General features: G+C 43.2%; 4 protein-coding genes across 4 annotated transcripts; 3 read left to right on the top strand and 1 right to left on the bottom strand.

The window, feature by feature from the left end:
• Nucleotides 1-5,012: 5,012 nt before the first annotated feature.
• gbp (glycogen synthase kinase binding protein) lies at nucleotides 5,013-6,600 on the top strand. Its single transcript, XM_068570082.1, has one exon. The coding sequence runs from the start codon at nucleotides 5,113-5,115 to the stop codon at nucleotides 5,614-5,616; it is 504 nt and encodes a 167-aa protein (XP_068426183.1). The 5' UTR covers nucleotides 5,013-5,112; the 3' UTR covers nucleotides 5,617-6,600.
• A 1,800-nt stretch (nucleotides 6,601-8,400) lies between these two features.
• Nucleotides 8,401-10,132, top strand: LOC137781119 (myeloid cell surface antigen CD33-like). The gene is made up of 5 exons (XM_068569702.1): nucleotides 8,401-8,452; nucleotides 8,641-9,003; nucleotides 9,172-9,441; nucleotides 9,699-9,795; nucleotides 10,105-10,132. The coding sequence occupies exons 1-5, from the start codon at nucleotides 8,401-8,403 to the stop codon at nucleotides 10,130-10,132; spliced, it is 810 nt and encodes a 269-aa protein (XP_068425803.1).
• Nucleotides 10,133-10,572: 440 nt separating this feature from the next.
• Nucleotides 10,573-17,831, bottom strand: cmtm6 (CKLF-like MARVEL transmembrane domain containing 6). Its single transcript, XM_068570737.1, has 5 exons — nucleotides 17,713-17,831; nucleotides 16,652-16,769; nucleotides 15,404-15,580; nucleotides 12,386-12,484; nucleotides 10,573-12,036 (listed from the first exon to the last, which is right to left on the bottom strand). Exons 2-5 carry the CDS (start codon nucleotides 16,760-16,762, stop codon nucleotides 11,860-11,862), a joined length of 564 nt encoding a protein of 187 aa, XP_068426838.1. The 5' UTR covers nucleotides 16,763-16,769; nucleotides 17,713-17,831; the 3' UTR covers nucleotides 10,573-11,859.
• LOC137781768 (uncharacterized) lies at nucleotides 13,197-16,208 on the top strand. The gene is made up of 3 exons (XM_068570736.1): nucleotides 13,197-13,691; nucleotides 14,075-14,553; nucleotides 15,043-16,208. The coding sequence occupies exons 1-2, from the start codon at nucleotides 13,350-13,352 to the stop codon at nucleotides 14,384-14,386; spliced, it is 654 nt and encodes a 217-aa protein (XP_068426837.1). The 5' UTR covers nucleotides 13,197-13,349; the 3' UTR covers nucleotides 14,387-14,553; nucleotides 15,043-16,208.
• Nucleotides 17,832-18,436: the final 605 nt, after the last annotated feature.

Raw genomic sequence — 18,436 nt, forward strand, 5'->3', positions numbered from 1 at the left:
GGTTTTCACTTCCCTTCACTTAAAGTCTGGCAGGATTTCCCCACAAGTCAGCGCTCCAGGACTATGAGTGGTTTTAAAAAACAAAAACAAAGCTGACTGGGCGAGAAAAATACACAGGAGCTCCATCTGGGATGCACTCACTTGATCACTTCTCTTGTTCAGAAAGCTGGTGGCCTGTGAGGAGGAGCGGGATGCGAACACAAAGCAGTCAGCAGAACGCTAAAACACACATCCATAAAACAGCGTTACGCAATTCTGGTTCCTCGGCCATTCAAAGAATCAGTAACGAGGGGCGGAGCCAATCGGGTCAGGACGACACAGCGGGAGTTTTACAAACTGTCTTTGCGTCGTCTGTGTTGGGGCGGTGGAGGCTGTCGAGTGCTTCTGCAGCTCGGGCCACGTGGCGTCGGATAAGGTCGTTTTAAAGGCGGGGCGTCTTGGTTGCCTCAGTGTGAAACGGGACGGGGACGACGTGTTTACAGACGCCCCGGTGATGTCGAGCTGAAGCTAGCTGACGTTAGCCTCTGATAGCTCTGGTTGCGGAGCAGATGGCATCAAACTTGTAAAAACAAGAGCTGCGCGGTTTCGGTCGGTCCGGCCCGTCTTATCCTTTGAAAAGCAACGCACTGTAAAATTGTAGATAACATTTTCCACGTTATTAAGTGTAAACGGTTGAAGACGTGGAAGAGGCGGTTCATTCATTAATTAGTCAAGTAATCTGTGTACTTCAGTAAGGTCACCGTCAACATCTTAACCCCAACCACCAATTGTTTCCTCAACTAGTGTTTCCAGCGAGAATGGAAGTTTACTTTCAAACGACCAGCCAAAATTGACACGTGTTGCTGGTTAGATATTAGTCGTACGTTGGGAACGCTGGGGACGTTGGGAACGTTGGGGACGTTGGATACATTGGGTATGTTGGATATATTGGGTACGTTGGGTACCTTGGGTATGTAAGTAAATTGCTGCTGAATGTTGGCGGTGAGGCTTTGTCTGGCTGCAATTTAACCTTAAAAAGAAGAAGAGGCGTTGGTGCACCACAGCCCTGTTGGGAGGCACACTGTGTACCAGTGCACCACATGGGAGTGGACTGACAGAACACAGTGACTTCTGGGTTCATCTCACGGCCGTCACAGAAGATGTTCTAACCTTCAAATGCGATAAAAGGACTCATTTCTTCGGCCCCGATCAGCTGAGCGGGGCCCTCCGTCGGCTTCAGGGACACAACAGTAACTTCATCTGTTCAATTTTACTGTTTAATGAGCGAGGCTGTGATTCATGTTCCCTGTGCATGCTCACAACATCGGCCTGCAGGCTCACGGCACAGCAACACAAAAATAAAATAAAAAATCCTTTGCTATGACTTCCTGCCATGTGCAGCCTCCTCACATTCCTGTGCGGGAGAGCGAGGGGTGTGTCTCCCTCGGCCTCTCGCCGAATGGGAGCAACAACTCGGTGAACCCGGAGCGGCTTGGCAGAGCTCCAACTGCTATCAAAGTTGATTCTCTGGGCTGAAAGGCCTGTTTTCTTTTCAGCTCGCGCTCCATTCAGCTCGGCCGGGCTGTTGAAGGGGAGCGAGGGACGGACAGAATAATGATCGCAAAAATATAACTTTTTTTTTTTTAAGGCTTTGCGGTGACCGAGGCAAGACACACATTTAGAAGATGCACTTTCCCAAATTAGCCACAGCGCCCAAAAAACACGTCATGGTGCTGGAAATAAACATCGGAGATGAGTTTCACAAGAGCCGGTCAGATGGACGAGGCTGTAAAGGTTCAATGCTCTCTTAACTGTCAAGAAACCCCCATGTGCTGCGTCTCTCAACGCAGGCTGGCTTTCTATCTCTGGCCCTCGGCTCCAGGTCCATAATTTTATGGAGTTAGCGAACATTAGCGACTGATAAACCAAGTGAGACTTTGAGGACTGTCGTACCGTTATAGAGGTTGAGACCGTGAACTGATTTTTACTGAGGGAATACATCAAGAGAGAAGTAGACTCACGTATATATACACTTCTACACAACCAGAGGAGTCGACCACTGGTGGTCAACAGGAGACGGTCGTCTACGCTTCATTCTTAATAAACTACCAAGAAAAGGCTTCAGGCTGCTTAAACAGCTTCAGCAGCTTCATGACTTCCTGGTTTGTGTTTTACCACCAACTGGAGGACTGTTGTTGGTGTGAATGTTTCTCTAAACACAGAGGAGCCTCCACCGACCTGTGAGACCTCATGACAGGCCTTGAGACTCTGACCTCCTGGAAGCCCCGCCTCCTCCCCTCCCCCACCCGAGCAGTGTTTTCAATGAGTGTTGTTATCCGTAAGGTTTGTTAATCTCCTTTTTAGATCCTGTTTATCTCACACACTCACTCACTCACACACACACACTCACAAAATGAATAATAATGCTATAAAATAAACGAAAAAGATACCAAAACAGGTTGAGAAAACATGAAAACAGAAAGGACGATTTACAAGAGATTTTTGTCAACACACTCACTCTCTTACACACTCACACAGACACACACACACACACACACACACAAACAACCACAGAACCAAAGGAAGAGGATGAGGTCACACACACACTGAAAACACACGCACACACACACACTGACACACACACATATTGCTGTTGTGGTGGTGTGTTCAGGGAACCTGTGAGAGCAGCAGACAAACAGGAATTGTATTTTCGGTCTCCGCTGACTCACTAACAGGAAAACATGAAAGGCTGAAGGAAGTGTGTGTCGCTTCCTCCTCCTGTTGTGCGACTTCTCACTGCAGACACACAAAGACCAGCACTGGAGGTCGGAACTGGTTTTTGCAGGGTTTTTTTTTTTTTTCAATTTGACTCACAGGGCGTGGACACAATAATAGTAACACCTTAGTCCAGAATTGCAACTACGAGTCTGTGTTTCCTCCTCAGACTCTTGAGAGGTTTTCACTCAACGAAGCGTGAAGCTATTGTGTTATTGTGTTTTTATCAGGAAGCCTGAGTGAACAGTGTGAGGGATCCTCACTGTGAACATGTGACCTTTAACCCGCATGTTGACACGTCTGGCAACAACAACGTGTTCCTCCTCCAGGACCTGAGGAAGAAGAAGGTTCTGCTGTTGGTCTTCCAGCGCAGCGACACGTCCTGATACAATGAATTAGAACACATGAGAACGGTTTAGAACGTTTAGGAAAGCTTGATTAGGACGCTTAAGAATGAATTAGAACACTTGGTTAGAACACTTGAGAATGAATTAGAACACTTGGTTAGAACACTTGAGAATGAATTAGAACACTTGGTTAGAACACTTGAGAATGAATTAGAACACTTGATTAGAACACTTGAGAATGAATTAGAACACTTGATTAGAACACTTGATTAGAACACTTGAGGATGAATTAGAACAATTCACGAAAATAAGAAGCAGACTTTGTGAACAGAAACTATTCTAAGTTCTAATTTATTCTGAAGTGTTCTAATGAAGTCGGAGGTTTGATCCAATTCATCCAAAAAACACAAAGACAAATAACTGCTTTGTGAACTATCAGGTAATTAAATCCACTCGAATCTCTCATGCACTATAAATACATCTAATCTATATGTGTGTTTCTGCTGTGTGCTGTGTGTCGTGTGTTTCTGCTGTGTGCTGTGTGTAGTGTGTTTCTGCTGTGTGCTGTGTGTTTCTGCTGTGTGCTGTGTGTTTCTTCTGTGTGTAGTGTGTTTCTGCTGTGTGCTGTGTGTCGTGTGTTTCTGCTGTGTGTAGTGTGTACTTTGCTGTTTGTAGTGTGTTGTGTGTCTGGGGAGGTGCAGGCTGTTTATCTCTCTCTCATGATGGTATCACTCCTAACTGCCAGCAGCTCACTGGTTCCCAGTATGACTGGAGGCCGCTCTGCATTGAACCTCACAGGAAACCCGAGCCGGGCGCTGTGATTGGCCGGCGGGCCACGTGCAGGACGTGAGCAGCTCCTTGTATGGTCACCAGGGCCTCAGCGCCTGGAGCGCCGGGTTCAGCCCGCTGCTGCTTCTGCGAAACAGAAATGTACACGATGTTCTCTCTCACACACACACACTCACACACGCGCCCTATTGTCAGCATGCACACATGCTGGATATCAGCAGCTCCACACGTTTTTACACATCGTACTCACAGCCAGCTGCAGCCATATTTACACACTCTGCTGATGCAGATATTCAATTATATATATATATATATATATATATATATATATATATATATATATATATATATATATATATATATATATATATATTCATATATGCATTATTCATATATACATATATATGTATATGTATTTTAATACGTGCTTTAAGAAAGCATTGTTATACATAATTATGCATCATTATATGCGCGTAACAGTCAATGATGTGACTGTTTTTTAATCATTCTTTTTTACATTATTCACATTTTTGATGTGTGTGTGTATATACATATATATATATATATATATATATATATATATATATATATATATATATATATATATATATATATATATATATGTAATAATTGTACATTTTACGTGGCTGTGTGTGGTTGTGTCATTGTGATGATCGTCAGCGTTCACGCAGATTGCTCGTGCACGTGTGCACATGTAAGCAGAACGTGCGCGTGCATGTTCCCATCACAAACAGAAGAGCCTCGCTTTGTTCGCGCGCGGAGGACAGACAGCAGCAGACTGTTACGAGTTATGTAACGTCCGCGTGAAGGAGCGGCCCACCGCGGCCGCGCGCTCAGGGTCGAGGCGGGAAACCGTGATCACCTATTAAACCCCGCAAACGAGCGTTACACTTGACTTTTTTTCTAATAATGTTTTATTACACTAACAGTATATCATAAACTGATATGCTAAGTGAGTAAGTATTTTCCATACCGTGTAACAGTGGAGTTTATTTAGATTTAAATGAGTCGTCCCTCCCTCCTGCCACGGGGAGCATGGTACGGTCCACGTCGCGTCATCCATTGTTTACAAATCCAGCTCCCTGGTTTAGTCGCGGCGTGGTGAGAGCGAGGAGCGGCCGGCGACCAGGGACGTAAACACCCCCGAAACCACGCACCGAGAGCCGGATACCGAGAGCCGGATACCCCGCCAGCAGCTAGCATGCCGTGCCGGAAGGAGGACTACATCTTTCTGGAGCAGTCCGTGTCCGTGGACTCCAAAGAGGTGGACGCGCTGGTGACGAAGATCGGAGAGGCGCTGCAGCTACACAACAACAACAACAATAGCGGCGGCGGCGCGCACCAGAAGACTGTGTCTGTGTCCGTGTCGTGTCTGCACGGGCTCACCGGCGCCGGCAGACCGGAGCCCGTTACCGGCGGAGGAGCGGGAGGAGGCGGGGGTCCGCTGCAGAGGCGCCGCGGCTGCTGCGTGCGGCTCCGGACCCACCGGGCCAGCCCGTACCGAGTCCCCGGTGGGTCCGGCAGCGGGGACCCGGACTGGGACCGAATTAGACCGTGGAGCAAGACACGGAAAGACGACGACGACGACGAAGAGGACGACGACCCACACCGGATGCTGCAGGAGTTAATCCTCTCGGGGAACCTAATCAAAGAGGCCGTGAGGAGGCTCCAGGTCCCCGAGGCGGCGGCCAGCGGGCCGAGCTGATGCCGCACCGGGGGGACCTTAGCCCGGGTTGGGGGTCCCTGCGGTCCCGGTCCCCGGCACGGACACATAAACTGACTGTTTTTTTCTAAAAATGAAATCTCACAGGACTGGTAGCTACGAGTTTTTTTTTTTATAATTTCATCCATGTTTGTTTGTCTCCATGAGGGTCAGAGGGGAGTTTACACCCCCCCACCCCCCTTTTTTTTTCTTTTTTGAATCCTAATCTCGTGGGATTTACGTGGTCTCGTGGGAGTTCGTTTGTTTGCTCGTGTGAGTCGTTCAACAACAATGAGGCTGATAAATGATTGCGTCACCGTGGACAGAGACCGGAAGTCAGGCCGTAATTCATTTCTTTTTTACCACTTGAAGCCCGGAATTTGTCCTTGTTATGTTTTTTTTTGGGGGACAGACCCTCACTAGGAGGGCAGACCAGACCACCAGACCCTCTTAAGACCATCAGACCCTGACCTGACCCTCACAAGGGGGGGGGTCTGGTCAGGAGACTATTTTGTTTACAAGCGTGTGTGTGTGTGTGTGTGTGTGTGTGTGTGTGTGTGTGTGTGTGTGTACATGTATGTAATAAACATGTATGTACACACATTAATAAATGTACGCAAATTAAATTAATTTGCAGTCAAGAAATGCTTGTGACACATAAAAAATATAACTGTAAGCAGCTCCACATGTTTCTCCTTTTTTGAAGAACATCACTAGGAGAGGAGGTGTTTGGGGTCTTTGAGGGTCTCTTGAGGTCTTTGTTGGTCTTTGAGGGTCTCTAGAGGTCTTTGAGGTCTTTGGTCACATGACAACACCTCTGTGGTGCTCTCACCTTTTTGTTGAATTCCCAGTGAGGAGTTGTGTGTTTTTGTATTCTGTGTAAAGAAGAACTGCTTCGTACCGAAGCCTCTGTGAAGTTCCTGAGTACTCAGGGAGTATTTTGTGTTTTTTGGTCGTCTTAATAAAAGTCATTTTGTTTTTTCCAAACCTTCCTGTCGCATTTCTTCTTTCCATCAGGACTGACTTCTCCTGGAGGACTACCTGGTCCTCATCTAAATGCCCCTAGCCCCATCACAGCATGGCGTCACATGAACAACATGTTTTGTACAAAGAGGGGGTGGGGCTTGAGCTCAGGTGGAGAAATTTGGATTCACCTCCAATAATAACAGTTTAATTTATTGAGTGCTTTCTAAGATATATATATATATATATATATATATATATATATATATATATATATATATATATATATATATATATATATATATAGTTACATTTTGATTACATTATGCGCCAAATTCGATAATAAAGTAAAAACTAGTGTATTGCAGGCTTTTATTTGAAAGTAATGTTATCTGAACAATATAACAGCACTCTGGAGCAACAGCAAGTTAACATACATACATGTATAGTTTATCAACCTGTTTTCTTTTTCTGAACAGGTACCAGAAGAAACCGTTTTATTTCATTAGGGAACAACATAAACAGTGTGTTCAGTAGTAAGGGTCCCTGTGAGGGACAAGCCACTCCTTCTTTGGTCCATGTCCAGGATTGAGAAGTAATATATATATATATATATATATATATATATATATATATATATATATATATATATATATATATATATATATATATATATATATATATATTTGTGATATGACTCCGGTTTCACTTCGGTCTTTATACTTATACACTATATACAATAAACAAGATGAATATAAAAATATATTAAAGGCAACAGGGACAAAACAAAGTGTAGGTCGTGCAGATGGAGGAGTTAACTGTTCATCAGAGTGACGGCTGGTGGAGAGAAGCTGGTCCTGTGTCTACTGGTTCTGTCGACACAGCTCTGTGGCGCCCCCCAGAGGGGAGGAGGTGGAACAGCTTGTGTCCAGGCTGTGAGGTTGAAGTTAAACCCAGATACTGCCTGTTGTATTTCACTTCTTTTTCTTTCGTGTTATATTTGTAATTTGAGACGTTTGTTGGTGCCGTTCAACCCTCTGCAGATGGACAGTTTTCAGTCCCTTTCAAATATTACACAGGAAGTCACAGAACCAGTCACGTCCTGTTTGACGTGTAGGCTACTTGTAGTTTACGGACCTCCATTAGATTGATTCATATGGGTTTGCAACTGTACATAGCTTTGCAAGGTCAAAAAAACAACAACCAATCAAATCAATCTCATGTTTTTAACTGGATCTAAACCGACCCTAAAAACACAAACAAGAGCGTTTCATCATTTAGTGAACATCATTTTGTTCTTCTTTTATTTAGTTGAAATTGAGGTTCCTGGTAAAGTCAAAAAGCCTTGAGGCAATAAACACATTATGTGATTATTTCAGCATCCTCGTTCTATCTCTTTATTGCAATAACTCCACCAAACCCCGTTCACTTACGTCACTCGTCTGTGAAATAGTTTCGAAATTGTTCCACGTATAACTTTCTGTTTCTTTGTGGTGAGGACACAACAAAGAGAGTTCTTAGAACTGACTTTTCCTTTTAATTCATACACCTCGTAAGAAAGTGAATGAAATTGAACATAGATTGTCTGCTTCCATGTTTGTTGTAGCGACTTAAAGAGAAACATGAATATATCTTTGACAATAACTCTGTCTCCTTCAGCATGATGATAAAACATTGAGGATCTTCCTCTGGTCTGCTTACAGGAACAGAGCGGTTGAGTTGAGACACTTGGTGGTTGCTTCCTCTCTTTACAGTCAGTGTCTTCCTCACCACTGCTGAGGTCTGAGCAGACGCTTTGAACCAGAAACCGTGGAGTCGATTAGGATGGCAGTTTTGGACCCAAAGGCCTCCTGGTGCTTCATGTTTCTGCTGGCTGGTGAGATGTGGACTTTATACGAGACGTTAACGTCTGACTCTTTGTTCACTTGTACCTTCAAACTGTTCTTTTCTGTGTTCGGCCCTTTACTGGAGGTCTATTTTCAGTGTTGGTAGCACAGCTCTGGCCCTAAATGAAGGTCTTTGTGTTCCTGGACTCAGCGTCCGTCACTGTGTTGTGTTCTTCAGCTGCTGGGAGTCAACAGGTGAACTATCCAGGTCCAGTTTGTGCAGTGAGGGGATCGTCTGTCACGCTCCTCTGCACCTTCACACCGGCTGTTACTAATGGTGAAGAAGTCCAGATCACCAGAGTCATTTGGTGCCAGGACAATTCACTTTGTTTCAGCTACACTCCGTCTGTGTACGACAGCGAAGAAAAAAACAACCTCAACAACCCTCGTTACAGATACCTGGGAGACAAGAAGGGAAACTGTTCTCTACAGATCACAGATGTGCAGAAGGAAGACAATGCAACTCTTCACTTCAGAATGGAAGGAAATATGCCAAGAGCGAGTTTTGTTGGCGAACCGGGAGTGAGAGTCAGAGTCGTTGGTAAGATCATCGCGTCATAATGCTGTCAAAAATAATAAAGGCAATAATAGTCGACCACAGGTTTGACTGTAACGAGGGACGAGTATCCGTAGGGTTGTCTCCATCGTCCTCTCATTGATTCTGCTGATCAATACTCTCATGATCGTGATGTCGATTTCAATCTTTCAGATGTAACTCAGATGGAGATCAGAAGCTCCAGAGAGGGAACCTTTAAAAGAGGTGAAGCAGTCACTCTGACCTGCAACACAACGTGCTCCTTCCACCAACTGGAGGTCACCTGGTTCAGGGATTGCCACGCCCTCACATTCACTGGCCCCGCCCTCCACCTCGGCTCTCTGAGTGCAGGGGATTCTGGGAACTACACCTGTGGCTTGAAGAACAACATCGTGACACGCTCCACACCTCATAGTGTGTTAGTGGAGGAAGAAGAAGATGAAGGTCTGTTCCTCTGTTCACTTTGCCACCAAACAAGGATCCTAGTTGACGTCATATTGACTTTTATTTTGGCGGTACAGGCAGAGATTACTTTTACAACCTTAAAATAAAAACATGTGTAACTTCATGTCGGGCAATGCGGATCTGTGATGAAGAGCTTGAGAAGCGATAGAAACAAAACTAACATCAGAATCCAGAAGACTTGTAACACAATGAGAGTTTCTTCCTGATGTTCTCTTACTTCCATTTCTGCTTCACAGGAAGCAAACGTTTGGACTCCCTGCTGGTTGTTCCTCTGGTTCTCTTCTCTCTGCTCACGCTGCTCATCATCATAGTGGCATCCATGGTCATCCACAAGTAAGATACACTCTCTGGTTCTACACCTTTAATCACACCATCACTCTCTGGTTCTACACCTTTAATCACACCATCACTCTCTGGTTCTCCACCTTTAATCACACCATCACTCTCTGGTTCTACACCTTTAATCACACCATCACTCTCTGGTTCTGCACCTTCAATCACACCATCACTCTCTGGTTCTACACCTTTAATCACACCATCACTCTCTGGTTCTACACCTTTAATCACACCATCACTCTCTGGTTCTACACCTTTAATCACACCATCACCATTTCATTTCCTCTGAACTGTTTCTGTGTTCAGGACATGTGAAGACAAGAAAGAGAACTGACGACGCCTCAGAGGTGAGACACCGACCTCTTCATCACTGCTCTTCATCATTGCTTTTCATCACTACTCTTCATCACAGATGAAGCATCCTTTCAGAGTAAAACAGGAAGTCCCCTCAGAGGAAATGACATCACTGACAGGAACATTTCTGTCTTTCAGAGCTGATGAAAACAGTGATGTCATCATTTCCTTCTTTCTCCATTTCAAGATGAATTAAACTTCTTCTCTCCACAATGTGGAAATGAGAACAATATGAAACTGTTTACGTGTAATTTGTACAAAAGGTTTCTTGGGATTTTGATTATTATTATTCTAACAGAAAATCTAAATGAGTTTCACTCAAACCACTAATGATTCAGACTCATGATGTCCAATAATACATAATAATAATAAGTTTAAAAAAACTTGTATTTCTTGAAAATGTGTTTAATAAATGACAGTATAATAAGAAAAGAAACTTTTTAAAACGACAAAGTCAGACACAAATTTATGTTTTACAGACAGAAAAGCATCATGGGAAATATACACATAATATATTACAAAAACATTTATTTTCTCCAAAATAAACTCTACTTGGTCCGGACGTTGATATAAAAATGATTTCTGGATTGTCTGAACAACAGGAAAAACAACATATTCAATGTTTGATTATTAATAAACTATGATTGTAAAAGTGTTTCCTCTTTTATGAACATTGAGTATAAAACATCAACAGTTTGGAAGGTTATGTTTTACAGATTAAAGTCTGTTTTCCCTTCTGACAAACACAACACTAATATTAATGCGTCAAAACTCTTGACTTCATCTCGTTTAACGTCACGGTTTAATTCAACGTCTCAGGATGTGATTCGAGTGAAGAGGTAGAAATATACAAATATGAGAGTTTCTTTGACACGATTACGAAAAAACTCATTCCAACGAGAATTTAAAACGACAGTTTACATTTAATTTAAAACAATAACAATTAGACGGGATTATTTCTTCATAATTTATAATCAGAATGTGATCAAATTTGACAAAAACGGCATCCTTTTATTTATAAAACACATAATAATAAAAGTAATTAAGTCGATTCAAACCTTGAAAACACACAAACTGATATATAAAACAATATAAAAACACATCTCTGCTGTTAGAAACTGGTTGAATTAAAAAGTTTAGTAGAAATAAAATATATCAGGAAGGTTTTCTCAAATCATCAGAAAGAAACTTCTTCATTTTGGCACAAACGTCACCTGACTAAACGCTCATGAGGCATTCAGGGCCCCAACGGAAAAAAATTTAAAGACTACGTAGACTCAGATTTATTGTGTTGTAACGACTGTGTGTTTTAATTCTGTGCAACAACAAGATGTGTTGATTTAAACCAAACTGCTTTTACTTTGAGCTAAAATCAATTTGTTTAAATTTTATGATAATCAAAATGAAAAGAAACAATAAATCCATAAATTAATCTGATTCATTGTTGATTTAAACGTCTTGAAAACAGACTTTACAGCAGAATCTTTAGTGGTTCTGTGGTTCTAGTGTCTCTGTTCTTGAAGAACCGCGTCCTATTCCTTTCAGACGGAACGCAGAACCGTTGAGTGGTTCTTTGAATGTGTTGATTGAATATGTTAAAGACCTCGGCGCTGCAATAAAAATAACTCTAAAGATGGGCGCCGTGTGGCTGAAACTCCGCCTCCAGTTAAAGGGCCGGCACGTAGATGACTTGACCCGCGCTCAGGCTCAATCCGCCTCGCTGGGCGCTGAGTTGAGCTTCGCCGTCTCCGCCGGAGGGTCAGACGCCGTGGCGACGCCGCTAGTGGGCGTCGGCTTCCCGTCTTTCTGGAACGGGAAACCGTGAGTCTTCACGAACAGGACGAGGTCCACCAGGAACGCCAAGGAGGCTAGGAAACCAAATGCCTAGAAGAGGAGACAAAGTGTTAAAAACACATTAAAGAGAGGAGGGAGGAAATAAGGAGATAAGGGATGAGGTAGGGAGGACAGAGAGGAGAAAATGAGAGAAGTGATAAAGTAGGGAGAAAAAGGAGTGTTTGGCAGGAAAGAGATGTTAAGGAAGGAGAGAAGGACGTATAGAAAGAAAGGAGGAGTTAGGAAAGGAAAGAGGGAGCTATGGAAGAAAAGGAGGAGGTAGTGAAGGTAATAAGAACCTAGAGGAGGAAAAAAGGAGGTAAAAAGGTAAAAGGAGGTAGCAACTTAAGGAGGTAGGAGAGGAAAGGATGCCGTAGGAAAGGACAGTAGAGTGTCTTACCACAGCACTTTTCTCTATCGTGGTGTCGCTGTTGCTGGAGGCGAAGATGATGGAGGACAGGAGGAACAAGACTGCGATGACGACGGTGTACACAAAGTCCTGAGGAGGAGGAGGTCTGAGGTTTACTGTGCAAACAATCTGTCAAACCTGAAATGTTCTCATTCATTTTCTCTGTACAGCAGGTGAAGCATGTTAGCTTAGCATAATGACTGGAAACGGATGGAAACAGCTAGCATGGCTCTGAACATGTTTTCTTTGTTTAATCGACAGATATATTATTTATGTTGAAACAAACCAGATCAACATGTTCAAGATGCTAAAATTTAAGATAGATGAAATCTCTCCCAGACAGCGTAGTTCAGACCTGGGCATCTTACGGCTCTCCCAGTCCGGAACACCATGAATGCATTACAGCGGCACTGCTTTTACTTTAAATGCGATTTACGGTCGTGAGCGTGCTTGAATGAATGAATGAATGAATGAATGAATGAATGTATATGTATATATATATATATATATATATATATATATATATATATATATAGAGCTCTGAGGAGGTTAAAGTGAGCAAAATTTCACATATTTGTTTTCTTCCTTGAAGCTATATTTATAAAGCTATCCCTTTATTTAAGCTTTATTGAAACTCTCAAGATTTATATAAATGTATCAAATGCTGGAAAAAGCAAACGCATTATATTATTTAAAGGAATATGATATAATAATATAACTGTAGCGCCGTTTTCAGCCTGTGGGGAGCAGCATTACACCACCAGCGTTAAACTACCGGAAATCTCTCAGTAGAAGAAGAAAACCGGAAGTTGCTCGCTGCTCTTTACGACGCTGTTTGTTTTCCCTTTTCTTTAAAAAAACAAACACATTTGGCCGCTACAGCCGCGATATAACGCTTATTCTATTAATATTTCCCGCTTCCTCAGTTGTTCTCCGAGCCTTCGGCGCCGGTGCGATGCCGTGGCGGTGCTGCGTTCCCGGGTGTAAAGGCTACGACGAGGCCAAGTCGATGGGCGTCATCTTCCACGGTTTGCCGACGAGGGACCCGCCGCGCTGCAGAGCTTGGCTGCGCGCGATCCGGAACCCGCGTTACGACGAGCGAACGCCCGCGTCCAGGTACGGCGGCGTGCGCGTGTGCAGCCTGCACTTCCAGCCCGAGGACTACGAGGAGGACTTCCGGGCCAAGATCCTCAACGTGGCGCCCAAACCGGCGCTGAAGAGCAGGGCCGTGCCGACGGTGTTCCCCGGGAGAGGGCGCGCGGAGCAGCCGGGTGCTCCGGAAAGAAGCAGCGCTCAGGTCATAATCGTACCAAATTAATAATAAAACTAACTATAAAATATCCATATTTAACTGTCTTGCTAATTTTATTTTTTTATTTTAACTAAAAAGTGTAAAAAAAAAATTCTGTGAATATTTTATGTTGATGCAATCCTAGTTTTGGAATTGGGGATTTTATATATACATATTTTAAATTGACAAGTTTAAGACCAAAGTTTATTTAGTTACTAGCTCTCCTCCTGTTGGTTCTCCATTAGTGATGCTGCTAACGTTACTAGCTCTTTTATTGGTTCTCCGTTCGTGACTCAGTTAATGTTACTAGCTCTGGTCCTGTTGGTCTAAACACTGATTGGTTGTTTACAACGTCACGTTGTTTTATTGACAGTTGCTGTTGTTCACAGGCAACAGCCGGCGATGCAGGAAGCTCCTCTCAGCCGCCTGCAGCGGCAGAAAAAGAAGAAAGCTTCTGCATCGTGGTGTCGGTCGACCCTCGGGACGACGAGTTTAATGCAACGTCTGACGAAGACGAAGCAGTCGTCTCCGGCCACAGCCTGATGCAGCTGTTCCGCCGCTGTCAGACCTGCGGGCAGCCGGTTGCGGACGCGCAGCTCCTCAACGCAGGTGCTCGTGTTACGGTGCGGTGGAGCTGTCACGGGGGGCACGCCGGGTTGTGGGACTCAAACCCCCGGCCCGGAGACGACCCACGGCCCTGAACACCAGCCTGCTGCTTTAAGACACTTTTATTTTGAAAATCGAGAGAGAAGGGCACCGCCTCCACGGAGGGAAACTGGTCTCTAAAACCTTCATGAGAAGACTTCCTGAGCTTTTAGGCCATGCACTTCCTGCGCATCACGATGAACGTCAATGGACCAAAACGCAGGTAAAATAACTAACATTATTAATAAATTATAGCAAAAACAACACAAAATACTCAAAGATAAATATTCATATTTAACTGCATTGCTAATTAATAAAAATGACACGTTTACTGTATTTCCCACAATGCTTCACTGCAACAAAAAAAGCCCCAGCCATAGAAAGATGCTGAAGGGCTTTTATTTTTAAACAAAGGGTTGAGTTAAAAAGCAAACATTAGGGATGAAGATGCAGTATAGACGTCTTCATCGTTACTTTTTTATCTTTTTGTTGAAACGCCCAACGATTTAGATTTCTGCTTTTCAAAATAAAGTTCCGATGTTCAAAGCGTCAAATGGATTAAGTCTTTTTATATTTCTATGTAAATATTTAGAAGTGTTCATGCCTCGCATAACGATCAGAGTTGTGCTTGTGGGCTCGAAATGTTGTCATTAATATAATATAGATGTATATAATCTTGTAACACAACGACCTCCTCGCTCTTTGTCTTCAGGTACCGACGCTGCAGCTCGGAGACAAAGTAAACAAAAGGTTTTGATATTGCAGCGCTGCAGGATGAAGTACTAGAACACGACGAAGAGGAGGACACGCAACCTTCATCACGACCTCAGAGTGTAACGTCACACACGTGAACTGTAGAATCCTCAGACGTGTCAATAATGTTTCCATCAAAGGAGAATATTGTGTTAAATCTCCATGAGTAAACATTTACTAAGCTAGCTTCATATTTACTGTACAGTGGAATCAATCCTAATAAACTCATATTTTCCAAAAAGTCAAATTACGACAGCGTTATAAGGCCATTGCAGGTAAAATAATAATTACAGGGTTTGACCCCATGTGATGACTCTTACCAGCCGGGGCCAGCAGCTGATGCCCACGCGGTCATGCAGGGCGGTGTAGAGCAGCACGAGCAGCAGCAGCGTGAACAGGAAGGCCGAGCAGCTCACAAACTCAAATAAGTAGAGCGCCGAGCAGCTGATGCAGCTGTGCACCGTCTCCTCCAGGATGAAGGCCACGAAGGACAGCAACTGCAGGAAGAAGGCCATTACTAGGTGAGGGACTTTGTCTACTAGGGGTGGCGCTTTCTTACTGTTGGAAGAGCTTTGTCTACTAGGAGAGGGGCTGTGTTTATAACCGGAAGAAACTTAATAACACCTAAAACACCTAACACCTAAAGTAAAACCGCATCTTTCTTGTCAGGACGATGTTCTTCATCTGTTTACGGGCCATAAACCCATGAAGAACATCGTCCTGATTTATGAACATGGATCCAGTCTGAGCATGAAACCAGTAGAGGGTCACATGAAACCAGTCTATCTAGTATTGAACCAGTGGAGCGTTTCATCAGAAGTGGAGTCCAGGGTGCTGAGTCAACAGGAAGAGGAAGTCGGCCTCGCCCGCTCAGTTTAAAGACCGGAGCCTCAGGACCAGAGGGTATGGCTGAGAGCGTGTTTTCTTTCAACAATCGGCACGACGCCAAGCTGTAAAAAGTGTATCGACTGTCAGATCTTCCATCTTTCTGACGGTCCTTGAACGCATCGCGTGTGACAAAATGTAGATTTTACATCAAAAACACATTTTTATCCTAAGAGTCTCATTTAATACCCACAAATAAACTTGTTTTCTGCTTAGGATCAGAGTACTATTACTGCAGGATCAGAGTACTTTTACTGCAGAATCAGAGTACTTTTACTGCAGGATCAGCTCACGTCTACTACAGGAGAGGATTAAAGTACTTTCACTGAATGATGTTTGATAAATAAAATCATCTCTCGTCCTCATGAAGGACATCTTGACATCCTCTTTCTGTCCAACAGCCCGGATGCAAAGCGTCCACACACACACACACACTATATGACCTCCCCGCCCCCAAACTGTTGCAACAGCAGAGGGTCACCAGCTCTTAGATCTGCTAACGACAGCTTTCTGCACAACTTTCACTTCCTTCACTGCAGCATCATGAAGAGGAAGCTGACACACACACACACACACACTTTCATTCAATCTGAAAACCTTCTCCCCGAGGTGTCTGTTCAGACTCTCTCAGCTCCCGTTTGTTCTCCTCGTCGACCAAACGTGCGACGCATCCTTGAACTCACCACCTGGATGACCTTGAAGGCGCAGCGGGCCTTCTCCAAGGCCTCTGAGGGCAGCCGCAGACAGGAGGACTTGGGGTTGGGGGTGGTGGTCCCAGAGTAGACGTCGGCCATGATGGAGCTGAACACACAGAGTACACACTGAGTACTGCGCTCCAGCTACTTGTACTTTATGATACTTCACCACATTCATCAGATCACTTCAGCTCCTTTAGAAAGTCACATTTTTACAAATAAAACAAACACTATTTTGTAAAATTGTTAAATAACCGCGTCAGCAGTAACATCCTATAATGCAACAGACTGACGTTCATCTTGTTTGCTGCTTTGTGAAGTTTGTTTCTGTAGAAATATAAACGCAGTGTTTCCTTCATAGTGAAAGTGAAAGTGGGCCAGGTGGAGGCAAGGTGGAGGTCCGGGTCAAGGCCGAGTGAAGAACACATTCATAAGTTATCTTCATGAGTAGCTGCTCATGAAGATGTTTCGATGTCATCTTTCACAAAATGGACACTGACAAGTCAGTCTCATCTCCAGCAAGAACAAGAACAAAACTACATACAAAACTTTATTAATTTAACAATTCCGTGCATATAAACAAATACAGAACCACCGCAGCACGTGTTTTACATCCTAGTCATACGTGGAGATGAGTCCTGAAAGATTCGGCATGAGTTTTTTCAACCATGCCACAGTTTATTGGAGCGATATTTCATCTTTTATCGGTCAGACAAACCGCTTTCTGCATTCCGCTTGAAGAGCGAACCAACTCTCTCGAACGGGACTTTACGCAAATTAACGACGTGCGTGAGGCCGAAGTGCGGAACGCACATTTTTATTAAATATGGAGATAATATAACCAGCGTTTACCGGATGAAGTGTCGCTGCACTGAAAAAAACTACGTCAAAGCTTAAATTGGCGGATTTTTAAACGCAGTCTGATTTTTAGGGGCTCGGCATGACTTTTTAATGGTGGCCCGAAATCTGCAGAACGGCTCTTTAAAATAGGAAACTGGTGAAAATGCATAAATACATGTATTGAAAGTAATAACACGTTCCGGACTCACCCTTTAGGTCGCTTTCGGTTCTCAGAAGTATATAAAGTTTCCAGCTGCGAAGCTTCAACACGTCGCTTTGTTTCTCAGCTGCGAAACTGGCTTCAGTCAAACTTCCGCATTTATTTTTATTCTGTCAAGCCAGACGGAAGGAAACTAGCTTCCGGTTTGAACTTTCAAATTAAAAGGTTTGTTTTCTTCTTTCCGGTACCCAGCGTGTGAGATTATTATTTTAACACTTTGATTTGTTTTCATTTTATTTATTTGAGATTCTTGAAAAAAAAACATTTTTTTAAAACATCCAAGAAACAAATCTTCAATTTCAAAAATAATAATTGAATAAAGTGTTTAAGAACAAAAAGTGGCAAAAGTTCTTCAATCGTGTTTATTTTTTACAGTCTGGTCAAATAATATTAAAGAAATAAAAACGAGGGCTAAAAAAAAGTATGAATAATAATAATAATAAATATATTTTAATGAATGTATGGTGTTACTTAATCGTCTGCTTTTAATTTTAATCTTTGTATTTAATCTGAAAGCTCAACAAAAATGTTTATCATTATTATTTATTTTTATCATTATAAAAAAAGACTGGACCCTTTGTGATATAAATACACAATATTCAAAAATGCTTTTTAATTAAGTAAAATCTTAGAAAAAAATTAACTTTTTATGATTTTCTACTTACACGGAACATATCGGTGCTTTCCTGTCTGAACTGAGCTTCCTGTGTTCG

This window comes from Clinocottus analis, unplaced genomic scaffold (genome assembly GCF_023055335.1).
Source record: "Clinocottus analis isolate CAN_PGR_092001 unplaced genomic scaffold, fCliAna1.0.p SCAF_9, whole genome shotgun sequence".
Lineage (NCBI taxonomy): Eukaryota > Metazoa > Chordata > Actinopteri > Perciformes > Cottidae > Clinocottus > Clinocottus analis.